At 43.3% G+C, this 27,186-nt stretch overlaps 1 protein-coding gene across 2 annotated transcripts in view; it reads right to left on the bottom strand.

Annotated features, from left to right (window-relative positions):
• MCCC2 (methylcrotonyl-CoA carboxylase subunit 2) overlaps nt 1-26,958 on the bottom strand; it is a gene marked incomplete at both ends in the record, with an annotated part of 73,513 nt that extends 46,555 nt beyond the window's left edge. For both annotated transcript variants that reach the window (XM_080710177.1, XM_080710178.1), the window contains 6 exons: nt 452-564; nt 1,658-1,785; nt 6,124-6,225; nt 9,696-9,780; nt 15,093-15,159; nt 26,830-26,958. In XM_080710177.1, the coding sequence (XP_080566303.1) occupies nt 452-564; nt 1,658-1,785; nt 6,124-6,225; nt 9,696-9,780; nt 15,093-15,159; nt 26,830-26,958 (624 nt within the window). The remainder of the gene's footprint in view (nt 1-451; nt 565-1,657; nt 1,786-6,123; nt 6,226-9,695; nt 9,781-15,092; nt 15,160-26,829) is intronic.
• Between the last annotated feature and the right edge of the window lie 228 nt (nt 26,959-27,186).

Below are 27,186 nucleotides of genomic sequence, written 5' to 3'. Positions count from 1 at the left end.
TTGCTGGGCCCTCTTTCTTTTTAAAAGTCTGTTTTCCTTAGGTTAAATAACCTTTTTGCAATATAGGACTATGCCCATAATGAACGAAAGGTTCTAACTGAAGACCACCTCAAGATACTTTCAGTAAGAAAAGATTACATTCTGTCCTAAAATCTGTTGTATTTTTAGGTCACCCTGGAGTACGTAATGAGCAAAAACGCTTAGAGTAGCCAGGCGTGGTGGTGCACGCTTGTAATTCCCGCGCTTGGGAGGCGGAAACAGGAGGATCACGCAGGTTCGAAGTCAGCCACGTGCGCTGGCTTAGGAGACCCTGTTTCTAAATAAAAATATAAAATAGGTCTGGGAGTGTAGCCCAGAGGTAGAAGGGCTTCCAGGAACCCCAGTATCACCAAAAAAAAAAAAAAAAACCACTTAGAGTAAAAAGTGATGCATCTCATTAGTGAGAAATTACCTGTGTAATATTTTTAGAAGACATAATCGCCTGATTATAGAATATGCGGCCAAAGTGGTCTCGATCTGGAAACGCATCCGCTTGTCGAGGCAAGTTGGCCCCTCCTGAATCCACTGAACAAAGAAAATGAAATAAGTACATCTGTGAACACAACGTGCTACCCACCTGGAGATCCGCATCAATGACTCTACTGGTTCATAATCACATGCCCCCAAAACCCTCCCAGACTTCCTAAAGCCTCAGTCTTCTTAGCCACAAAATAAAGATAACAATAGTAGCTATCAAACATAGCTGTTCTCAGGATGAATGAAATAATGTAAAGCACTTTATTCAACACCTACTCCGAGTGCACAGAGCAAATATTTTAAAAACTAGCTAGTACTATCCCTGTTACTATTGCCTACAACTATTAAGTCTCTTATTGTTATTTAATGTATTATATCTTGTCTCCAATTCATTATGAGCTTGCTGAGGACAAAGACAACGTCACACTCTCACTGTGTCCCCCACAGTATCTGGAGCAGCACCTGCATGCAGCTGGGCCTCAGTTCTACATGGGTAAAGCGGTTCATTCTGCGAATCAACCAGGTGAATTCACTCTCCCAGAAAAAGAAAAAAAATCTCTACGTCAGCACCTGTTCAAATGGCTGCGCAAGTAAACAACACAGCTTGGATTTTATTGGACTAAACCAATATCCAGGAAATGCCAAGTATAAACTGTTCTGCTTTTGGTGCCTCTTGAAATACTCTGTGACTTAAATGTATTTAATCTCAAATATAAATTTTCCTTTAGTGGAAATTAAATATACTTTATAGCTGCTCAGATTTTATAATACTCCAGCATTTAATACAGTACCTGGCACCCAGAAATCCACAAACATAAGCTATTTTCTTAACGGTTTGAATCTATAATGGTGAACAGCAAACCAAAACATACAGAAGAAAAATAATCCAAACTTGCACAGAGAAAAACCTGCGTGCACCAAAATATGAGCGCAGGTTACTCCTCAATGACACCGTCCCGGGTAGTGCTTGTTACTTTTTCTCAAACCAGGGTTTTTATCAATTTTCTTTCTAAGTATGGATTTTCTTTCTAATTATGAAAGAATTTGAAGCACACATTGATAATGTCATATATACAGCTTTCCACAGTCCTGCCTTCTTTTTACCACCTAAAAAATTTATGCTACCACTCCTGCAACTTGCCCAGGTAGATGCAGGTGAGCCTGTTCTGCATGGCAATTTCTTGTGCCCGAAGGTGTTTTTTCACAGTCACTGGGTAGTAGCTCCCTCCCTTGACAGTGGCGTCATTAGCAACAATCATGCATTCCACTCTGAAAGGCAGAAATTTTATTGGGAAGAGAATGAGTTCTCCAAAATTTAAGGCTAATTATGGCTCATTATAAGACACTCCACGATAACCTTCAACTTCCAGTACATATCCCCAATAACACTCAGTAGACAATCTTATTATGTAAAAGCAAGCTTAATCATGGTTCGTATGTTCACTTACACAGTATAAACTTTAAAAGTTTACAAACACATACTTGACTTTTTATTAGTAGTAAAAAAAAAAAAAAAAAAAAAAAAAAAACTAACAACCTAGACCACAGTTCATAATGGTTCTTCAAATGAAAGGGAACTAACAGGACAATGCCAAAAGTAATAATATTCCAGCTTCAAGTGTTAAGAACTCCTTCATAATAAATCTTCAAAGTTTCCTTTTAGGAAGATAAGTTACAAAAATGAAAACTGATCTGCCAAGAGTGCTAACATGTATTTTCTATGGTTCTTCAATGTTTCACCATATCTTGTCTTTTCTTTTTCATACTGGGGATTGAACCTAAAGGCACTCTACCTCCAACCTATGCCCACATTTTATTTATTTGGAAACAAAGCTTCATTAGGTTTCTCAGAGCCTCCTCAGCTCATTGCTGAGGCTGGCTATGAACTTGTGATCCTCCTGTCTCAGCCTCCCAAGTACTGGGATTACAAGTATGTACCATCACGCCTGGCCAGCATATGCTTTTCTAAAAAAACTAAATGAAGTCTAAATTATAGCACTTATCTTGTTTGAAAACACAATGATGTCTCCCAAGTACTGGGATTACAAGTGTGTGTCACCATGCCTGGCTATAAACCTCTCTTTACTTCGTAAATAGCTTGTTTCAGATATTTTGTTATAGCAACATGAAGTTAACTAATATACACCTAGTATTTTTACTATACCTGCATTTTTCTTGTGTGTGTGTGTGTGCACGTGTGTGTGTACATGTGTGTGTGTGTGTGTGTGTGTGTGTGTGTGTGGTGCTGGAGACTGAACCCAGGGGCATTCTATCTTCAAGCTACACCCTAGCCCTATTTTACTATTTTTTATTCCCAATTTTGAAACAGGGTCTCACTAAGTTGCAGAGGGCCTCACTAAGTAGCTAAGGCTGGCCGAAAATCCAGATCCTCCTGTCTCAGCCTCCCAAGTACTGAGATTACAAGTGTGTACCACCAGCCCGGCTTTTCTTTTTTGTTTTTTAATGGTTAATGAGATTGAACCCTGGGCCATTATACCTCAGAGCTACACTCCCAGCCCTATTTTATTTTATTTTATTTTATTTTTTGGAAACAGGATCTCAATAAGCTGCTAAGGGCCTTACCAAGTTGCTGAGGCTAACTCTAAACCTGTAATCCTCCTGTCTAAGCCTCCCAAGTACTAGGATTACAGGCATAAGCCACCATGCCTATCTCTATACCTGCATCTTTTTACCATGACCCATCCATGAGGTAGATGTGGAGTTTTCCACTTGTGGCATAGAAAATATTATACAAAATTACCTTCAGGCTATGTATCTAAGATGTAATACATATGAAACATAAGTGAACCTCATGTTTTTAGACTAGAGTAAAATCTCAAGAATATTGCATTAAGTATATGCAAATATTCCAAAATCTGGGGAAAAATCTGAAATCTGAAATGCTTCTGCTCCCATGCATTTTAGATTAGAAATGCTCAATCTGTAATGAATTATTAGTACAGTCACGAACCACATAGCACTTTTTCAGTTAATGACAGACCACATATACCACAGTGGTCCCAGAGGATTACGCTGACTAGTGACCTCACAGCCATCTATGTAAGCACATTCTATAATATTCATAGTGCTTTTGAGTACCACATGACTGTATATGCATAGGGGGAAAAGTGGAAGAACACGTCCCAAGATGTTAGTAGTCATTAGAAGTGGAGACTGAGCTGGTGGTAGCGCACGCTTGTAATCCCAGCATTTGGGAGGCTGAAACTGGAGGATCACAGTTTGCAGACAGCCTCAGCTACTTAGTGAGGCCCTCTGCAACTCAGGGAGACCCTGTTTCAAAATAAAGAATAAGAATAGGGCAGGGGGTGTAGCTTGGAGGTCAAATGCCCCTGGGTCCCATCCCCAGTACCGCAAAAAAACTGGAGGCTGACAAAGGGCAATTGTTCTACTTAATTATGTCTTTCCATAATATAGGAATTTAGTTTAACTCTGCATAAAGTTCATCTTTTTTGTTTTTTTTTTTTGTTGTTGTTGTTGTTGTGTTTTGTTTTTTGTGGCACTGGGGATTGAACCCAGGGCATTCTACCTCCAATCTACATCTCTAGCCCTACTTTATTTTTATTTTGAAACAAGGTCTCACTAGGTTGATGAAAGTCTCACTATTTATTGATGCTGTCCTTGAACCTGCCATCCTCCCGTCTCAGCCTCCCAAGTACTAGAATTACAAGTGTGTACTACCATGCCTGGCTCATCTTTTAAAAAAAAAAAAAGTTTAAGTGTCCCACAAGATGCTGAGGAAAAAAATGTCTCCATACTGCATGAACACTAAGCAGAGCCATGGTGAAAGCTAGAAGTAAAGAACGGAGACTAAATCAAGGACAAAGCAACAATGGCAAGTGCCTATATCTGCACCTCCCATGAAGGCACAGATGCTACGGGAAGGTGGAGGAATACCTACTCTATACCAACATCTGTGTGAAGGTCAACTGTGCCAGGCTGTCAGACCGTCTAAGAGCAAGGCCAAGTTACTGACTCTCCAGTCTTGCATCCGTATCTGCAGAATCGTGATAACTATTAGTACCCCCTATAACAAAGCTGTAGTGAGGGCCAAAAGAGGCAACCAACGGAAGGTATTTACTGTAGTGCCTGGCACAGTGCCTAGGTGGTAAATGTGATGTCATTCATAAAAATACATACAAATAGGCCAGGCATGGTGGCACACACCTGTAATCCCAGTACTTGGGAGGCCGGGACAGTATGATTGCAGATTTGTGGCTAGCCTCAGCAACTAAGTGAGGCCTTTCACAACTTAGTGAGATCTTGTTTCAAAACAAAAAATAAAAAAGAGCTGGGGGTGTAGCTTAGAAGTAGAACAACCCTGGGTTCAATCCCCAAAACCACAAAAAAGTACAAGTAAATATAACATTAAGCAGTCTAGATTCTCTAAGTCTACAGTGGTTCACAAACTTGAGCATTCAAGAACCTGCAGGGCTAGGCCAGGCCTGGTGGCACACGCTTGTAATCCAGTATTTGGGAGACTGAGACAGGAGAATCGTGCAGGTTCGAAGCCAGCCTCATCTCCTTAGAGAGGCTCTCACCAACTTAATGAGATCCTGTTTCCAAATAAAAATATAAAACAGGACTTGGAGTGTAGCCCAGAGGTAGAAGGCCCCTGGGCTCCATCTCCAGAGCCACAAAAAAAAAAAAAAAAAAAAAAAAAAATCCCGGCAGGGCTAAATGCAGAGTACAGGGCCCCACCCAAGCATTTCAGATTTAGTAGTTCCAGGGATGGCCTGTGAATCTGCTTTTCTAGAACTCTCCCAGGTTCCTCAAACGCTGGGTGGGGGTCAGACCTAGAGAACTACTCCTCTAACACAACAGCTTTCACCCATGAGGTGCAAGATCCTCAGGATCCTTCCGAGATCACATGCCCTGAGACAGGAGGGTCACAGGTTCCAAGTCAGCCTCAGCTACTTAGTAAGGCTCTCAGCCACTTACAGAGACTGTTTCCAAATAAAAAATAAGAATAAGAGCCAGGCATGGTGGCGCACGCTTATCATCCCAGCATTTGGGAGGCTGAAACGGAAGGATCCGGTTTGTGAACAGCCTCAGCTACTCAGTGAGGCCCTTTGCAACTCAGTGAGACCTTGTTCTAAAATAAAGAATAAAAATTAGGGCTGGGGGTGTAGCTTGAAGGTAGAATACCGCTGGGTTCCATCCCCAGTGCTGCAAAAAATTCAATAAAATAAAAAATAAATAAATAAAAATAAAATAGGGCTGGGGGTAGAGCTTGGAGGTAGAAGGCCCCTGAGTTCCACTCCTAGTAACACACACACACACACACACACACACACACACACACACATCACATCACATCACATCACATCACATGTTAAGCCCACACCTGGAGATTCTGATTAAGTGGGAGGGCTGGACTGAATCGCAGGGAACTTCACTGGGGGTTTTTCCCCTTCACTTTCTGTTTCTGAAATTCCACAAATGACTCTAATACAGGTCTGAATAGGATACTCAGGTATTAAGTAATACAAACAGTGCAAAATTTTCATGCTAACATGAGACATGAATGCTGGATGCCTACACCTCATCAGTCTTTTTTCTGATCTCATTATTGAGCAGAACACTCACCCTGATACTCTTCCAATGCCTGTAATAATGCCACCTGCAGGGACTTCCTCACTGCCATATAACTGGTAACCCGCCAGCTGAGAAAATTCCAGAAATGGAGACCTGGAAGGAGGAGAGGATATGGTTGAAATTAATTTCACTAAACATGTATAAATAAATATATATAATATATACACATATACGTATATATACACACATAAACGTGTATATATATTAAATACAAATAGGCCGGGCATGGTGGCACATGCTTGTAATCCCCGTGCCTGGGAGGCTGAGACAGGAGGATCGCACAGGTTCAAAGCCAGCCTCAGCTACTTAGTGAGGCTCTCAGCAACTTAGTGAGACCCTGTTTTCAAATAAAGTATAAAATAGGTCTGAGAGTATAGCCTGGAGGTAAAGCCCCTGGGTTTCATCCCCAGTACCACAAAAAATAAATAAATATATGTATGTATGTATGTATGTATGTATGTATGTATGTATATGTATATGTATATGTACATACATACATATATTTATTTTTAAGCATCTACACATAAAAGAAAATATTTTTTTCAATGGAAAAATGTTTCACATATGCATGTTATATGCCCACAAAAGAGATGGGCATATTGGTGCATGTCTGTGCTCTGAAGGCTAAGGTAGGAGGAAGTCAAGTTTGAGGCCAGCCTTGGCAACTTAGCAAGACCCTATCCCAAAATAAAAAGGACTAGGATGTAGCTAAGTGGTAGAACAGTCCTGAGTTCAATTCTCAGTAACTCAATAGAAAAAATAAATACATATAAATTAAAATATACATAGAGACTATGAAAAATGAAATCTAATGTGAATTTCTTCCTGATTTATACGGTATATCCACACAAATAGAACAGCAGGTAATTTTTTTTATGTGGCGTTAGAGTTCGAACCCAGGGCCTTGCTCATGATAAGCATATATTCTATCATTGTACTACGTCCTCAGCCTGGTATTTATTTTTAAAGCATTATATAAATGTGTTCATTTGTATAGAAAAAGAATAATAGGTAACATTTACAAAGCAGTAACCATGTGCTAGGCTCTCTTCTAAGGGCTTCAAAAACACTAATTTTACCATATAACGCATATCCTGTGAGGATCCCTGTTCACTGATGAAACTAAAACACAAAGATCAGGTCACTTGTCTAAGGTCACACTACTAGTTTTCTTTGGGGTTTTTTGTTTTGTTTTGTTATTTGGAAGGGACTATGGGACTTAATCCCAGGGCTATTCTGCCTCTGAGCTACACTCCTAGCCCTTTTCTGTGTGTGTGTGTGGTACTGGGGGTGGAACCCAGGGGCTTTCTACCTCTGGGCTATACTCCCAGACCTATTTTATACTATTTTCAGAAACAGGGTCTCACTAAGTTGCTGAGAGCCTCACTAAGTAGCTGAGGCTGGCTTCGAACTTGTGCGATCCTCCTGTCTCAGTCTCCCAAGTGCGGGGATTACAAGCGTGAGCCACCAGGCCCGGCACTCCTAGCCCTTTTTATTTCTTATTTTGAAAGAAGCATTTACTAAGTTGCTGAGGCTGGCCATGAATCTTCAATCCTCCTGTCTCAGACTCCCAAGTACTGGAATTCCAGCTGTAAGCCACCATGCCTGGTGAGCTTGGGTTTTAATAAGCAATCTGACCTAGGGATCAGACTCTTAGTTTTCACTGTGCTGTTCCACCTCACACTTATTACTCAAGATACCTTAAGTAGAAAGGAGACTCTAAAACTCCACATTCATATGATTCCATTTTTTAATAAAAATGTAAGTGTATGACGCATACATATACACATAGCTAGAAGGATATACTGGTCTTAACAGTGCTTGTCTTTGGGTTTGATATATGGGGGGGGGTCATAAGAAAATAAACTTTCAAGCCAGATGCATCCTACATCCAATCCTCCCGGAAACCCTGTTGGGTTGGCTCTACCTGTACAATATATCTAGAGCCTGACACACCACTTCCCCACCATCTGCCTCTTCCAAGTCCCCATCATGCCTCCCTCGAGCCAGTGCAACAGCCCTCTAACTGGTCACAGTGCTTCCAGCAGCCAGAATATAGCACTTTTTTTTTTTTTTTTTTTTTGGTGGCACTAGGGATTAAACTCGTAGAGTATTCTACCTCCGAACTACATCCTAGCCCTACTTTATTTTTTATTGTGAGGCAGAGTCTTGCTAAGTTGCTGAGGGTGTCACTAAATTGCTGAGGCTAGCCTCAAACCTGCAATTCTCCTGCCTTCGCCTCCCAAGTACTGGGATCACAGGCCACAATAGTAACTCTTTTAAAATATAGTCATATAGTCATATGTCACCTAACAACAGGGATCTGATCAGGAAAGGGGCACTGTTGGGCGATTTTGTTGTTTTACAAATAACATATAGACTGTACAAACACAAACTAAGGTATCTCTAGGTGACAGAATCTTATGGGATCCCCATCATAAACATCAACATACAGCACATGACTGTATAAATCAAACAGATCACAGTCTCCCATTTAAAACCTTATAATAAGCCGCACATGGTGATGTACACTTGTAATCCCCGCGCTCGGGAGGCCGAGACGGGAGGATCGCGCAGGTTTGAAGCCAGCCTCAGCTGCTTAGTGAGGCTCTCAGCAACTTAGTGAGACCCGGTTTCCAAATAAAATATAATATAAACGAGGGTTCCACCCTCAGTACAAAAAAAAAAAAAAAAAAAAAAAAAACAACTTATAGTAGCTCCCTATTTCCCTCAGGGTAAGAACCAAAACTTTTCCAACAGCCCACAGGGCCTTCTGGAATGTGACTGCAGCTCCCCTCCACTTGCTCTGCTCCAACCACAATGCCTTCCTGGCCACAGCTCAGTGACCCGCATACCCAGGCACCCCTGCCTCAGGACTTTTGCACTGGCTCTTTCTTCTAACCGCACATACCTCCCCCAGATATTCACAGGGCTCTGTCTCTCCACCGTCAAATCCTTGCTCAAATGTGAACTTCTCAATGAGGCCTACCCTCCCCACCCCATTTAAAACTGCAACCTGCCCATCATCGGCCTGCCCCCTTCCCTGGTCTACCTTTTCTTTTTCCCATGACACCTGTCACCTCCTAGCATGGGATACAATTTAAAATGTTTCTTGTATACCAGAGGGATTCCAGATAATGGAGGGGAAATTTTAGCAAAACCAGAATGGAAGGATAGGAGAGGAAGAAAGCTGAGATTGTTCAATGCAGGAGTTATAGCCGAATATGTGTAATAGTATAAATATAACATGGTTAACCCGGATACTCTTTATTGAGAGGGGGGAAGGGAAATAGGGGGGAGAGGGCATGAAAGACAATCTAAATGTATACGATTTTCAGTATGTTCAACTTATAAATAAAATAAAATATGGGAAAAAAAATGTTTCTTGTTTATTTTCTCTCTTCCCCTGCTAAGGGGAAAGATCACTGTCTACTTTGTTCACTGATGTATCACCTGGAACAGTAATGGACTCTCAATAAACATTTTGCAGCTATTTACAAAATGGCCTAATGAAGTGCCTTGGGATGGAGACCACTCTGAGTCAGCATCAGGTAGGTACCGACCCTGGGTCTATAAGGGTGTCGATTCTTTCTCTGGGCAACAGTTTTCCTCTGGCCGTGTGCAGGGCGCGGGCTTTCTCGCTACCTCCTGTGAGGATAAAGACATGATTAGGTTAGCTCAGTCTCCATTTAATCTAAGACCAGAAAAACATATAATGCTCAACCCAAAACGTGCTTTTTGTGTACGGTTGCCAACTTAAAAATAAAAGATCCAAACAGCATACTTGAAGAATGTAATACTCAAATTCTCAGTGCCCCTTATGGATGGTTTCTGTGTGTGTGTGTGTGTGTGTGTGTGTGTGTGTGTGTGTGTGTGTGTGTGTGTGTGTGGTACTGGGCTTGGAACCCAGGGGCTTTTCTACCTCCAGGCTATACTCTCAGCCTTATTTTTACATTTTATTTGGAAACAGGGTCTCACTAAGTTGTGAAAGCCTCACTAAGTAGCTGTGACTGGCTTCAAACCTGTGCGATCCTCCTGTCTCAGCCTCCCAAATGCAGGGATTACAAGTGTGTGCCACCACACCCGGCTCCCCCTTATGGTTTCTAATAGTGCTTTATTATTATTTTTATTAGTGCATTATATTCATACATCATAATAAGGTAAAAAAAAAACTTGTGTGTACATACATGTATACATCGCCCAGTTAGCCCCTACCCAATCCCTACCCCATTCCCTCCCCAGCCTTCCTTCCCATGCTTGGCTTAGTGGGTGACTTCGATATGTTTAAGTACATTGTGTGCTTTAGAGAATTTCCTTCTTCCCCCTCCCATCCCCTTATTTAGGATGTCTTGTTTGCTCCTCTATAGGATTTTAATAGGGCTTTTTTTTATTAGTTATTATTGTTGAATTTTTTTGAAAGGTTGGGAAGGTCTTTCATTTTTCTTTTAAAATAAAGAGGTAATTTTTTTTTTCGCAGTACTAAGAATTGGACCCAGGGACATTCTACCTCCGAGATATACCCTCAGCCCTATTTTTTATTCTTTATTTTGAAACAGGGTTGCATTAAGTTGCAGAACCTGTGATCCTCCTGTCTCAGCCTGCCAAGTACTGGGATTACAAGCATGTGCCACCATACTCAGCCTTTGACTACTTTTCTAATTTAAAAAAAAAAAATTTTAAAGTTCAAGCATCCCATGAGAAATGGCTAACTTTTCAGATCATTTTCTCAACTTACCAGCTACCAATTTTCTGAAGTAAATAAAGAAACTGGGTTTTGCTTTTTTAAGGGAAAAAAAAAATCAAGCTAAAAAAAAAAAAAATGAGCCCAGTGTGGTGGTACACACTTGTAAACCCAGTATTTGGGAGGCTGAAACAGGAAATCAGAGGTTTGAGGCCAGCCTCAGCCACTTAGTGAGGCCCTCTGTAACTTAGTGAGACCTTGTTTCAAAATAGAGAATAAAAAGTAGGGCTAGCCGTGTAATGCCCTGAGTTCCATCCCCAGTACCTTAAAAAAATCAAATCAATCTACCCCTGGTCCTAGAGTATATCATACATGTTTCAAAATCACTAATAATTACCTAAAGAAATGACACAATATTTGCTCTGTGACTTACACAGTACAAACACTGCCTCACTGCCACTAAATTTATTAAATACCTACCACACGCAGCTAGCACTGTACTCATGCTGTATAAAATGTGAAAATTCCTCTCTTTGTTTGGACCAAGTAAAATTATAACTGAGAAATTACTAGCCAGTGTGGTGGCACACACTTGTAATCCCAGTACTTGGGAGACTGAGACAGGACAATCACAGTTTGAGGACAGGTTCAGGTACTTAGTGAGGCCCTTCACAACTAGTGAGACCTTCTTTCAAAATAAAGAATAAGAAATTGGGCTGGAGGTGTATCTCAGATGTAGAATGTCCTTGGGTTCAATCCCTAGTACCACAAAAATATAAATAAGTAAAATAAAATAAAATTAGGCTGGGAGTGTACTTTGGAGATAGAATGCCTCTGAATTCAATCCCCAGTACCAAAAATCTTTAAAAACTACAAAAACCTTATCTTTAAGACATTAAGCCCCCTGCTTCAACCACCAAAACCATTTGTTTTTTAATATTAATAAAGCTGTTACCCAGCATAAAAACAAAGCACTTCTGAATTTTTCAAAACACTTATAAGCCCTCTAATGACCTTGAGTTAATAAAAATGCTTAGTCCTGGCTATAATGAATAAAACCTCAGGATAATCCTCTTCCCACCTACACAAGTGGCTACGTCTCTGCTCATACAACCCTACATGTTCCAACAGGGACAGGAAGGGAGATCAAAGACAGGAGAGCTTGAAAAGAAACCTGGGACATGGCGGCGGCCAGCCAGTGAGAGAGGGAGGACAAAAAGAGGGCAAGAGTCAGCCAGGGTTGTCAATCTTTTCATTTATTACAATTTCTCTCTAATGAAAAGCTTCCAGGGTTACTTACAAATAACCAGAAACACCTGCTCCCTCCTCCTTCCATTATTTAGGAAATTGCATGAATTTAAGTCAGGATGTCTAAATTCTACAGTAATAGGAGATAAAAAGGAGGAAAATGGGTACTATTTCCTAACTTGTAATCAATGCAATCATTGCTAAGCCCGCCTGCAACTACTCACTGGACAAAATCATAGAAGAAAATGCCCAGAGCTAGGTGCACCAAATCCCCTAAGCTACAGAACACACAAACAGACATGCACACACATTCTGCTGTTAAATTGTTATGAGGCTGCCCTGAGGGCTTCAAAAATGTATATTTAGGGCTGGCGATGTAGGGCGGTGGATCACTTGACTTGCAAGTGTGCTTAATTCCCAGCACCACCCCAAAATTTAAAGTTATGTTTGGAGAGATTATGTATGGGTTTTTTCTTTTCTTCTTGCTACTTTTCTCTATGTTTTCAAATTTTTTATAAGCATTTATTACTGTAAAATATATGTGTGTATTCACAGATGGGGGCCCACGCCTATAATTTTAGTACTTGGGAAGCTGAGACTAGAGAATCACAGATTCAAGGCCAGCCCTAGCAACTTAGCAAGACCCTGTTTCAAAACAAAAAGTAAGGACAGGGATGGTGGTACAAACTTGTGATCCCAGTATTTGGGAGGCTGAGACAGGAGGACTGCAGGTTCACAGCCAGCCTCAACAACTTAGTGAGGTCCTACACAACTTAATGAGACCATTTCAAAATAAAGAATAAAAAATAGGACTGGGGGTGTATCTCAGAGGTAGAATGCCCCTCAGTTCAATCTCCAGTACCATAAATAAATATAAATAAATAAAGTTCAGAGGTGGAACACCCTTGGGTCCAATCCCCAATACCATATGTAAATGTGTGTGTATGTCCCTTTCATGGTACAATCCTAGGCAAACTGCTAAGTCCAAGGTTGTCCTTTCTCCCTCTTCCTGCCTCGTGTCCTTAGGGCCTCTGTTCAGCACTGTCCCAGGCAACCAGCCTTCCCGCAGAGTACATCAGAACCCACCATCTTCAATAGGTGACACAACTCTTGACCCTTCCCTGATTCAAACTCACCTGTCTTAACATCCTGGGGCAGTAACCAATTCATCAAATCAAACCATGAAAATGTTCTTAACTCTGAAGTTACTGCTCCCAACAAAACATGTTTTCATTTCAATGCAAGAGTTTTGGTTCTTTTTCTGAAGACATTGTCTTAACCTAAATGGCTTCAAGAGTATATATAATTCCAATTATCCTTTTTTTTTTTGGGGGGGGGGCTGGGAACCCAGGAGCATTCTCTGCACTCACACTCCCAGCCCTATTTTTTATTTTTATTTTGAAACAGCATCTTGTTAGGTTGATGACAGCCTCACTACTTGCTGAGAATGTCCTTGGACCTGTGATCCTCCTTTCTCAGCCTCCCAAGTACTGGATTAGAGGTGTATACCACCATACCCAGCTCCAATCATCCTTCTGAGAAGCCTACCAGCAAGATATTTTGCTCAAATCATACTCAAAGAGACAAAATCCACAGCACATTTTAACACCATTTTCCCACTGTAGGACAGGGATTCAAGAGCTACCTGGTCAAAAAGAAATGGCAAGTGTTCACTGCCCCATTTTCCTATGTGACCCTCCAATTCCCTCCTAGATAGGGGAACCTGAGCCAGTATAACTGACACCCATTGCTTCTCAATGCTTGCTTTCCTTCCTCTTTTTCCTGAAGAACACCGCCACCACCAGGAAGTTTGGGGAGCTACTGGCCACAGTATGCTAAAGCCCTTGAGCAGCTTGGGTCCAGGTGGCACAATATAACCCCCCACTCCCAGACACAGTGATTGGGCCAAGAGTGAACATGTGACCTAAGGTGGACCAACCAGAAATTCCCAAATTGGTGATGAAAGGATATCTATTTCTTCCTTCATACAGTAAATGGAAAGGATATCATCCCTGGCCCACCAGCAACCCCAGTCCCCACGTCATGGAGAAGCCCAAGGTCTAGCCCGGCATGTTGGCACACCTTGTAATCTCAGTACCTGGGAGGCTGAGACAGGAGGAGCGCAGGTTCACGGCCAGCCTCAGCTACTTCCTGAAGCCTTCCACGACTTAGTGAGACCCTGTTTCAAAAATAAAGAATAAAAGAGGGCTTGGGGTGCTCAGGGGCAGAATGCCCCTGGGTTCAATCCCCAGTACTGCAAAAAAAAAAAAAAAAAAAGAAAAAGAAAAAGAAAAAAAGAAAAAGAATGAGGTCCACAGTATGCAGATCCTGAGGTGAGAGGGTGAAGCAAAGACAGGCCCAGGGTTCCGGCAATGCTGCCTCCTCGCTGGCTAGAAAAACCAATATGTGGCACTTTCCAGCCTAAACGTGTTTGATTCAGATTTCCATGACTTGAAACCAAAGAAATCAAATAATGTCCAGTTTCAAAATACTATTATGAACTTTTCTGAAATGGTACTTTATTTGAAAAATAAATAAATAAACTGTGGTACCAAGGCTTGAACTCAGAGGCGTTCTACCTCTGAGCTGCACCACAAACCCAGGGATTTAAAGCCAATCTCCCACAGATATAAAGGGTTGACTGTAAAAGGAAAAAAAAAATCTAAATGCATACCAACAGAAGCATAGTTCTAAGAGACAAAAACTTAGTATTACTAGTTCTCCCTAAAACCAGTAACTGTGAAAGTACATCCTAATTAAAAGCATAAGCCGGCATGGTGATAACATGCCTGCCATCCCTGTACTTGGGAAGCTGAGACAGGAGGATCGCAGGTTCGAAGACAGCTTCAGCTAGTACTGAGATGCTCATCAACCTAGCAAGACCCTGTTTCAAAATAAGAAATAAAATCAGGCTGGGGATGCAGCTCGGAAGTAGAATGCCTCTGGGTTCAATCCCCAGTGGCGCACACAGCACACACATCATCATCATCATCAGAAGACGCAGAGGCTCAAGAGCAGGTGCCCTGTTTACCGAGTCTCACGCACTGCACCCGCTCTTGGAGTTGATCCACCAAGGCTTTCATCTGCTCATAGTTCTCCTACAAGAGAAACAGAGGAGGGGATCAGGAATATGAGAAAGCAACCGTCTTTTTACAGAATAAGGATCAAGAAGCGCTTCAACCTGTGATGACCCCCTTCCTTCCACAGGAATTTTCCAGATTAACACAGTATGTGTTGATATTAACGACAAGAGGCCAGGGAAGCCAAGAATTCCTACTGTTATTAAATCCAGGAGATGAGATGCCTTCTAGTCCCATATAGAAAATGCAGAAATCAGCAACTTGACAAGACCCTCAGCAATTTACTGAGACCCTGTTTTGAAATAAAAAATAAAATAGGGCCGAGGGTATAGCTCAGAGGCAGAACTTCCCTGGTTCAATCCCCAGTCTCCCTCTCCCTCTCCCTCCCTCCCTCCCTCCCCCTCTTTCTCTCTCTCCCTCCCTCCCTCCCTCCCTCCCTCCCTCTCTCTCTCACACACACACACACACACACACACACACACACACACACACACACACACACGAAAAATAAAAACGTGCAAAAACTGCCTGAGTTCTGAACTGTCTCTGATGAAAGGAAGCTCGGCACCAGAGCGTGTGTTCAACCAGTCACCAAGAGGTGGCACTACGGCAGCGCGCAGGATTACATGGAATGTGTGAAGGAAGCAGAGCTGCCTTTCAGAACCTCTGAATCAAGGGCCTCTGGGTGGCAACCACCCCCATTAAGCAAGGACTGTGCCCTGATCTTTGTCATCTGAGAGTCTAGCAGAGGGTCAGGACAAGCTTTGCAAGAGAGACTTCCTTGAGCAGCACAAACCCAAGTGGCAGAGAGGGCTTTGGGAGGCAGTCAGCAGCTGCCTCCAGGTCTGTCACGACCTTCTCTTTAGGGCTCTCCCCTGCGGCCACCATGCTGTCCCTCAGCGATAGGCCACGGCTCTGACCCATCACCCCCTGCGCCACCAGGTGAGAGAAAGAGCTGATGGGTATAAAGTTGCTAAGGGTAAAGGGAAGCTGGTCTACTTCTCTGCATCCCGAAATGAATACTCTTGGTTTCTGTTTTGTGCTTAGGGTCATTCTTGTCATTGCTACTTTTACTCCAGGGCTAAGAACCCGCCTCCCTAAGCGTCTACATGGATATAGCTCAGTGGTAAGGAACTTGCACAGCATATGTGAGGCCTTGGGTGCCATTACCCATCACTGCAAAGAAAAAAAGAGGTCTAAGTATTTCCCAAACCTAGATATTAAAGATTCCTAACTAAAACTTCTGAAATTAAATCAGTAGATGGAGCTGGGGAGCACAACTGTACTCTCTCCTCTTCAATCCTGGGTAGCTCAACAGTATTAGAAAAGGAAAAGGCCGAGTTGCACTAGGGCGGATTACAGAATCGGGTTTCGCTAACGGTTTCGATTCCCCTATGGTTTGCTGTCATTATTGTTAACTTTCTTCAGACAAAATAAAAATAACAATGGACCTCAATGATGATCCTAATATGGGTGAAGGTGTTTTCTTCATGTCCCCCACCCTGAATTACTTTGAAGACAATCCTAGACATAACACTTCATCTATAAACATTTCTATATCTCCCCCAAAATAAGGTCCGTTATCATAGATCAACATATGTTAATATCATCAAATATCCAATGAGTGAACACTTTTTTCCAACTTTCAGATAGATTTGGGTTTTTCTAGTTTAATTAAATAGGGTCCTATGTAGTAAGGTCCATACAGCTACAACTGGCCTATGCGTTTAAGTCTCTTCAAAAACAGACATCCTCCCAGCCCCTTTTTCTCAAAATGTTCTGTTTGTCCTATTTATGTTTCCCACAGCACTGAACGCATCCCCACTGTGTAGGTCTGAGAGCTGATAAGATCCTCGTGTACCTCTGCCTGTTTTCATTGTTTTCCCTCCATCTCAACATGTGGCTGACCTCCTCTACCTTCATTCTATCTCCTGGTCTCCTGCTGTCTTTGCAAGTCACAGGCACAGAAGTTCAGAGCTGATGAAAAGCGGTTCACACACATACAGAACAACAAGCACCCTCTGTTCCAACATACAATCCCTGCCACCAACAAGGCTGCCCAACTTAGAACAGCGCCAATCAGAGGGCAGCGACTCATACTCAAGATCTTTACCCCAGCTAAACCAGCCTCCCGATTAAGAAATAAGGCAAACTGTCCCTCACAGCCAAGGTGGGAGGAGTGAGAGGAGAGTGGGCAGAACGTACCACTCCTCCAGTGAGGAAAGTGGAGCAGAGAGAAACGGGCCTGTGGCCAGGACCCCGGGACGCAGAGCCTCGCTGTGGCTCTCATCCTCGGCATGCCTTTAGCGTTTGTTCTCCCTTTTATGTGTGTCTGCATCAACGTTTACCACCTGAAGCTGGAGGTCCTTAAGAAGTACACATCCACCCTTCTTCACACTATTTATTAAATGAAGAAACGGGGCATAGTGGTGCACACCTATAATCCCAGTACTTGGAGACTGAGACAGGAGGATCACAGGTTTGAGGCCAGCCTCAGGAACTTAGTGAGGCCCTCCACAACTTAATGAGTTTGTTTCCAATTAAAAAATAAGCCGGGTATGGTGGTGCATGCTTGTAATCCCAGCATTCTGGAGGCAGAGACTGGAGGACTGAGGTTTGTGGACAATCTCAGCTACTTAGTGAAGTCCTCTGCAACTCAGTGAGACCCCGTTTCAAAAATTTTTAAAAAAGACTAAAACAATAGGGATGGGGGTGTAGCTCAGTGGTAGAATGCCCCTGGGTTCCATCCTTGGTACCGTGAAATAAATAAATAATAAATAAATAAAAAAAATTGGAGCTGGGCATGGTGGTGCATGCTTCTAATCCCAGCATTTAGGAGGCTGAGACAGGAAGATCAAGGTTTGTGAACACCCTCAACTACTTAGTGAGGCCCTTTGCAACTCAGTGAGACCCTATTTCCAAATAAAGAATAAAAAATAGTGCTGGGGGTGTAGCTCGGAGATAGAATGCCCCTGGGTTCCATCCCCAGTACCACACACAAGAAAAATTTTTTAATAAAATAGGATCCAAGTATGGTGGCCCATACTTGTAATCCCAGTACTCGGGAGGCTGAGACAGGAGGATTGCAGGTTCGCAGCCAACCTCTGCTACTTGGTAATGCCCTCCACAATTTAGCGAGACCCTATTTCAAACTAAAGAATAAAAAAGAGGGCTGGGGGTGTGTGGCTTGGAGGTAGAATGCCCCTGGGTTCCATCCCCAGTACCACAAAAATAAAATAAATAAAATAGGAAGATAGGCTGGGGGTATACCTCAGAGGTAGAATGCCCTCAGATTCAATCTCCATTCCATAAATAAATAGAGCAAGCAGATACTGTTGGCTATTTATCCAAAGCCATTCTTCCCAAATTCCTTAATAGCCACATCTCAATTCTATTCAAAGTGACAACATGTCCACTGGTTAAAGTAACACATCCCTGACTTTGTTTGTAGATCATGTAGCCATGTGACTTAATTCTAACCAATAAAACATAGATAGAAGTTATTTGGTCTGACTTCTAGCAATGCTCCTTAAAAAAAGAAAAGCAGGGGTTGGGGATGTGGCTCAGTGATAGAGTGCTTGCCTGGCATGCATAAGGCCAGGGTTCAATCCCACACACTGCAAAAAAGAAATAAAAGCAGGGTGCTTACTCACCCTTCCTACTTTGGAACTCAAACAGAGTTTGAGCAGCCCTCTTGGGCCAAGAGGTAGACAATATTACTTGTTCAAAATTCTTTCCTCCGCCGGGCGTGGTGGCGCACACTTGTAATCCCCACGCATGGGAGGCTGAGACAGGAGGATCGCACAGGTTCGAAGCCAGCCTCAGTTACTTAGTGAGGCTCTCAGCAACTTAGTGAGACCCTGTTTCCAAACAAAATATAAAATGGGTCTGGGAGTATAGCCCGGAAGTAGAAAGCCTCTGGGTTCCACCCCCAGTACCACCAAAAAAAAAAAATTCTTTCCTCCTCCTCTCCTTTCCAAGACTCACTGACAGGAGATCAGGCCTCCCACCCTGCAGTCTTTGATTGTGCCGTGTTCTTGCTTTGGCCAGTACACTGTGGGTAAAGTTATTGTACCAGTTCCAAGCACAGGCTTTAAACGGGACCAAGTGTTTCCAGACTCTCCTTGCACGGCTTTGCCCTCCAGTATGAGAGGCACAGCCCCCTGGAGAGCCCCCGCCCCTTCAGTTTGACTCCTAGAATAAGAGACAGGGAGAGTCGGGCGTACACTTGTAATCCCAGCATTTGAGAGGCTGAGACCGAAGGAGCCTTCGTGGACAGCATCAGCTACTTAGTGAGGCCTTCCACAGCTTAGTGAGACCCTATTTCAAAATAAAGAATAAAACAATCAGGCTGGGGATATAGCTCAGAGGTAGAATGCCTCTGGGTTCCATCCCCAGCAATATGAGAGAGACAGACAGACAGACAGACAAGGAGAGCAGAGCTGTCACTGCCTCAAGCATAACTACTGCAAATTCAGGAGCAAGAGGCAAATATTTGTTCTTCTGGACCTTGAGATATGGAGACTGTTTGGAATACAACATTTCTGAAGCAAAAGCCAGCTGATACAGGTCATTCAATTACCTTGAAGAGAAAAAAACAACAGCAACAGCTATTTTTGAGCTGGGTGTGGTGGCACAAGCTTGCAACCCCAGCATTTGGGAGGCTGAGACAGTAGGATCATGGTTCACAGCCAGCTTCAGCTACTTAGTGAGGCCCTTTGCAACTCAGTGAGACCCTGTTTCAAAATAAAGAATAAAAAATAGAGTTAGGGGTGTAGCTTAGAGGTAGAATGCCCCTGGGTTCCATCCCCATTACTGAAAAAAAAAAAAAAAACAGCTATTTGTTGCTGTGTTGTTGATGTTGTTAGGTATATAAACTATTAACAGACAAGGCTACAGACTTATTTCTTCTTGGACACAACCACAGTCTGGCCATGGTGGCCAATGATCTTTGTGTGCTGGCCTTGAACATGAAGAAGCGTCAGAGACCCGTAGACACAACTCTGGATCTTTGTTGCTTCAGACCTTCACAGAGCTTGTCAAGGCCACTGGCCAAGACCTTGCTAGGGTTTACACCATTTGCCTGCTCTGTCTACCCAAGAACCAGTCTGCGTCTTATACCAGTGTGGATTTTCCATAATGTGATTATGATGTGGTTAGCACCCACTTTCCTCAGTCCCCTGGATATACATTTAACCCACACCCCTCACAGCTGAGCAGCAAAGGCTGTCCTCCACCACCCTCTGATGCTGTGCCGAGTCCTCGAAAATATGCTGGGACTTCGCAGGGACTACTAGAGCAGGGTAATGCAAGCCTGCGGTGGAAGCAAAGTTAATGTTTCCTGAGGGCACATTATATTTCTGAGAAGCCATTAGCTGTTCTTGATCAACACGCTATACAGCCTTCCCAGCATGATTAGGGATACAGTTAACATTTTAGCATATTGCCCCCCAGTTTTTTTCCCCATGCAAATATGCTATAAGTTAGTTTTTAATAAACATGAAATGCTAGGTCAGTGCTTTTCTACCATACTACAGCTACCTCCCTGTTCTAATTATTGGTGCAAAGACTAGATGAGAGCTTAATGCAATTTTACATGGAAAAAAATTATAGTCTCAGGATCATACTAACCCCTACCTAAAAAACACAATCAAACAGCTCAAGTCCAGGCATGATGACACCTGCCTATAACTCCAGTACTTGGAAGATTGAGACAGGAGGATCACAGATTCAAGGCCAGCCTCAGCAACCAAGCAAGACCTTATTTCAAAATAAAAAATAGCCGGGCGTGGTGGCACACGCTTGTAATCCCGGCATTTGGGAGGCGGAGACAGGAGGATCGCGCTGGTTCGAAGCCAGCCGCGCTGGCTTAAGAGACCCTGTTTCCAAATAAAAAAATATGAAATAGGTCTGGGAGTGTAGCCCGGAGGTAGAAGGGCTTCCAGGAACCCCAGTACCACCAAAATAAAAAATAGATAGCTGGGCGTGGTGGCGCACACTTGTAATCCCTGTGCTTGGGAGGCTGAGACAGGAGGATCACACAGGTTCGAAGCCAGCCTCAGCTACTGAGTGAGGCTCTCAGCAACTTAGTGAGACCCTGTTTCCAAATAAAATATAAAATGGGTCTGGGAGTATAGCCCGGAGGTAGAAAGCCTCTGGGTTCCACCCCCAGTACCACCAAAACAAAAAAAAAAAAAAAAAAAAAATAGATAAATAAAAATAAAAATAAACAGGACTATTACAATGCACCAATAAATATAAATAAATAGGACTGAGAGTGTAGCTTGAAGGAAGAATGCCCCTGGGTTCAATCCCTAAACCAAAAATAAAAAAAAAGAAAGACAACAACCTGGGTGTGGTAGTGTACACCTGTAATCTCGGTAGTTTGGAGGCTGAGACAGGAGGACTGTAAGTTCAAGGACAGCCTCTGAAATGTAGTGAGACTCTCAGCAACCTAGTGAGACTCTGTTTTAAAATAAAACAAGTTAAGTAAATAGGGTATAGCTTGGAGGTAGAATGCCCCTGGGTTAAATCCCAGGAAGGAAGGAAGGAAGGAAGGAAGGAAGGAAGGAAGGAAGGAGGGGAAGGGGAAGGGGAAAGGGAAGGGAAAGGAAAGGAAAGGAAAGGAAGGGAAGGAAGGAAGAAAGGAAAGAAATACACAAGGGAAAATAAAAGGGAATCAAAACATGTCACTGCAGAAAACCAACAAACCAACTAAACACAAAGGAAACTATACATAAGAGAGGCAATAAGAGACAAAATAAAAGTCTAAGACAGGGGCTGAGGACGCAGCTCAGTGGTAAAGTACTTGCAAAGTCCTAGGTTTGATCTCTGCACCTTTTTTTTTTTTTTTTGAAACTGGGGATGGACAGGGTCTAAGTTGCTGCAGCTGGACTAGAACCCAAGACCCTCCAGTCTCAGCATCCCTAGTACTGGGATTACAGGCATGTACCACCATGCCTGCCCAGCTAAACAATACATTAAACAACCAGTGGGTCCAAGGAGAAAAAGTGGGCTGAGCTTTGCCCCCTCAGGCTGGGGACTCTGTGCAAGGCTCAGCCCACCAGATATTCATTACAGGAGACACTGGCTAGAATTCACCTGCACAGCAGTCATTTGCTAACCAACCTAATTCTCAGGACAGGCCTCACTGGGCAGACCTGGAAGCCAGGTGACTTGAGTTCAACATTCAGCCTCCCCACTTACTGGTACTGCAGTGCGTGGCAAAGCTTAACCTCCCTCCCAGGACCTCAGCTGTGTCACCTGCAAAATAACAACAGTACCTACCTAGTAAGTACTTACCTAGTAAGCCACCACAGAGGACATACTCAATTTGAGCTGAGCCACTAACACCTTTCCATCCAGTCCCTTCAATCACAGGAGCCACCCGAGTAAGGCTACATGCAAAGCATTATAAAACAACAATGAAGCAGGGCATGGTGGCCCACACTTGTAATCCCAGTGCTTGGGGGGCTGAGACAGGAGGATCGCACAGGTTTGAAGCCAGCCTCAGCTACTTAGTGAGGCTCTCAACAACTTAGTGAGACCTTGCTTCCAAATAAAGTATAAAATAGGTCTGGGAGTGTAGCCTAGAGGTAGAAAGCCTCTGGGCTCCACCCCCAGCACTACAATACATACATACATACATACATACATACATACATACATACATACAACAGTGAAGACTTCTAAGGCAGTCTGCCTGGCTTCAAACTCAGGCTCTGGCACTTAATAACTGTGTTATCTCAGACAAATTATTTGCCTCCTCTATACCTCGGTTTTGCCATTTATAAGATACCAAGAGTACCTACTGCAAGAACTGTTATGATGAATCACATAAGCGAATCCATATTAGATCTTCAGAAATATAGTTGGCGGACGGGTGTGGTGGCCCACCCTTGTAAACCCAGTACTTGGGAGGCTGAGCCAGGAGGATCAGAGGTTCAAGGGCTGTCTCAGCAAATAGTCTGACTCTCATCAACCTAGTGAGACCCTGTTTCCAAATAAAAAAATAAAATAGTGCTGGAAATGCAACTTAGAGGTAGAATGCCCCTGGGTTCAATCCCTAGTACCACCTTAAAAGAAAAGAAAAGAAGAGAAGAGAAAAGAAAAGAAAAAGGGCTGAGAGTATAGCTAGGAGGTAGAATGTCCTTGGTTCAATACCCAGTACCAAAAATAAATAAATAAGTCAAAATGAAAAATGGAGTTACTCTGCCAGACATGGTGGCACCTGCTTATAATCCTAGTACTTGGGAGGCTGAGACAGGAGGATTGCAGGTTCGAGGACAGTCTTAGCAAGTAGTGAGACCTCCTCAACCTAGTGATACCCTGTTTCAAATTAAAAAGAAAAAAAAAGCCGGGCATGGTGGCGCACACTTGTAATCCCAGCATTCGGGAGGCTGAAACGGGAGGATCGCAGTTCACAGACAGCCTCAGCTACAAAGTGAGGTCCTCTGCAACTCAGTGAGAACCTGTTTCAAAATAAAGAATAAAGCCGGGCATGGTGGCGCACGCTTGTAATCCCGGCACTTGGGAGGTTGAAACAGGAGGATCACGCAGGTTCAAAGCCAGCCTCAGCTGGCTTAAGAGATCCTGTTTCCAAATAAATATAAAATAGGTCTGGGAGTGTAGCCCAGAGGTAGAAGGCCCCTGGGTTCCATCCCCAGTACCACCAAAAAATAAAAAATTAAAAAATTAAAAAAAATAGGGCTGGGGTATAACTCAGAAGTAGAATACCCCTGAGCTCCATCCCAGTACCAAAAAAAAAAAAAAAAAAAAAAAAGAGGAGTCATTCACACTAAAGGTGCAGTCACCAAAATCAAAGAATATTGTTATATCTGACTTTCAGGAGAAAATGTTATTTCCTAAAGAAGCCAGCTTCAATGGGCATATGATAATGAAGATCCCCCTACTTTAACCCCCCAAAAATGTTCTGTCTCCTTGTCCTTGTCTTACAAATAAAGTAACTTTGAGATAACCAACCTATTTTTTGTCCTCTTTTTTTGCTACCTTCTGATTTTTTCTCTCTATAAAACCAACCTCAAGTCAGGCAAGGTGGCCCACGCTTGTAATCCCAGCATTGGGGAGGCTGAGGCAGGAGGATCAGGGTTCTCTGCCAGCCTCAGCTACTTAGTGAGGCCCTTTGCAACTCAGTGAGACCCTGTTTCAAAATAAAGAATAAAAAATAGGGCTGGGAGTGTAGCTGGGAGGCAGAATGCCCTGGGTTCCATCCCCAGTACCACAAAAAATAAAAAATAAAACCAACCTCCTTTGCTTAGTCCACCAGAACACTTATTCTGTTTTATGGCAGGAAGTGTTTTCTGATTCTTGAATCACAAAGTCAATTAAGATGCTTTAACTAAAGTGTTGCAATTTTGTCCTTTGACATATCACAGCAGTTGACTCAAAGTCACCAACACAAAATGTGAGAAAGGAGTTAACATTTGCTGTTGTGAGCTACTGAGGGCTTTTTAAATTATTATTATTATTATTATTATTATTATTATTATTATTGTGTGTGTATGTGTGTGTGTAGGGTTTTTAAAATTATTATTATGTGTGTGTGTGTGTGTGTTACTGGGGATGGAACCCAGGGGCATTCAACCTCCGAGCTACACCCCTAGCCCTATTTTTTATTCTTTATTTTGAAACAGGGTTTCACTGGGTTGCAAAGGGCTTCACTAAGTAGCTCAAGCTGTCTGTGAACTGTGATCCTCCTGTCTCAGCCTCCCAAATGCTGGGATTACAAGCATGTACCACCTGGCTTTTTTTTTTTTTTTTTAAACAGGGCCTTACTAAGTTGCAGAGGGCCTCACTAAGTAACTGAAGCTGTCCACAAACCAAGATCCTCCTGTCTCAGCCTCCCAAATACTGGGATTACATGCACCCACCACCATGCCTGGCTTACTGAGAATTTTGGACTGTCACAAAGAACAACCTAGTAAACGATGATTCAAACAAAACCCATCACTGCATATCATCTCTCATCTGCCAAACTCATTCCTGGTTCTATAAGCCTTCTTTAGATTAATGACTTTATCATCTACCTAAATATCCTGCCCAGTTAGAAAGTCCAATATCACCATGACAAAAAAAAAAATTTTTTTTGTAGTACTGGGGATGGAACCCAGAGGCATTCTATCTCCAAGCTACACCCACAGTCCTAGTTTTTTATTCTTTTTTATTTTGAAACAAGGTCTCACTGAGTTGCAAGGGGCCTAAGTTGCTGTCTCAGCCTCCCAAATGCTGGCATTACAAGTGTGGGCCACCAAGCCCAGCACAAGATAAAATTTAAATGTAACTTTTTGCATGCAAGGTTCTATTTCTCTATCTGGTCCCATAATTAACCTAGTCTTCAAATATTATTTAATGAAATGATTGCCCTAGCCATCCATGACTTCCAAGACTTCACAGCCGTTATACTTTTTTTCTTTTCTTTTCTTTTGGTGGTCCTGGGGGTGGAACCCAGAGGCTTTCTACCTCCAGGCTATACTCCCAGACCTTTTTTATATTTTATTTGGAAACAGGGTCTCACTAAGTTGCTGAAAGCCTCACTAAGTAGCTGAGGCTGGCTTCGAACCCATGCAATCCTCCTGTCTCAGCCTCACAAGCACAGGTATTACAAGCGTGTGCCACCACGCCCGGCTTATACTTATTTATTTATTTATTTATTTTGAGATAGGGTCTTACTGTGTTGCTCAGCTGGTCTCAAATTTCTGGGCTCAAGTGATTCTTCTACCTCAGCCTCCTGAGTGCTGGAAATACAGGCATGTGCAACCACACCCAGCTTATACACTTCAATAACCTATGTGTAAGTACCTATGTTCTTCTAACTGTTTCGGTTGATAGTCTCATCTTCATTCTCATCCTGAACCTGGCCAGCTCTTTCCCAGCCCACATCCACCTCACCAGTTACTTCCTACCTGTAGCTTTCTGTGACCACTTTTTCAAGCTTTAGATGCCACTTGGTACTTGCTTTCTTGTCTACCTTCCTACAAAGTTATGAGTTCTGTTTCTATATATTTATACCAAATACCTAAAAATAGCACCTAAAGCAAAATAACCACTTTATGTTTCTGAATTAAACATTCTCCCCAGACAAATAAATGTGTGTGTGTTATTTGTACCATTTAGATGTTATCTGTACAGACTTAGAAAACATGGGACAGATTGCAATTTTCCAACTCTGATATTTCTCAAGCTATGAATTGTTTCTTTGACCTTGTGAACGCTCCCAATTCCAAGAAAAGCCATTAACAGATGTAGGATGAGTATTTTCTACTAATACAACTATTAAACTTAAGTCTGGTACGCACAGCCCAGTGTGAGCTGTGCTAGGCCACAGCTGGCTGTACTATTCCCCTAAGGACGCTGTTAACCGTGCAAACACCAGGACCTCACCGTAGAAGCAGAAGATGCAGAGAGGAGCTCGGGAGCTGTACATTCAAGAAGCTTCCCAGGTAACGATGCTAAGGCAGGTTTTGAGAACCGCTGATTGCAAAGCCACAAAGTACAATGCCAGTCCTCAAGGTGAACTAAAATGTATTTACTAGGAAGGGCTTTCTTCAAACTTCACAGTACCCAGTCTGGCGCTCTACAGAAAAGAACGGCCGCTGTTAAAGTGCACCCGCCCTCCACCCGCGGCCTCGTCCCGTCGTCCAGCACCGCCCAGGCGCTGCGGCAGCCCACCTGGTAGACCGCAGAGCCCGAGTCCAGCGGAGTGCCCAGCGTGGCCACAGAGTCGCCGTGATAGCCACGCCGCCCAGAGGCGGCGGCGCGGGCGCAGGGCCGCAGAGCTAACCTCAAGACGGCCCACATGGCGGCGGTGGCCGCGGCAGGGAGCAGAGCGAGGGTGGCCGCCCCGCCGAGCAGGTTCTCTCCGGCGCTGCTCCGGGGCCTGGGCTGCGGCTCAGCGGAGGCTTGTCAGGTTCCCCGGCCAGCCCCAGCACGTGCCTGCGCGGGCCGCCTCCCATTGGTCGGCGTCGCGCGCCACACCTCCCAAACCAGCCAATAAGAGACCGGGAGCAGCCCCGCGAGGCCCGGTCC

This window comes from Muscardinus avellanarius (assembly GCF_963383645.1).
Source record: "Muscardinus avellanarius genome assembly, chromosome: 1".
NCBI lineage: Eukaryota > Metazoa > Chordata > Mammalia > Rodentia > Gliridae > Muscardinus > Muscardinus avellanarius.
Note: the sequence above shows the minus strand (reverse complement) of the source record. Positions and strands in the feature narration are given on the sequence as shown.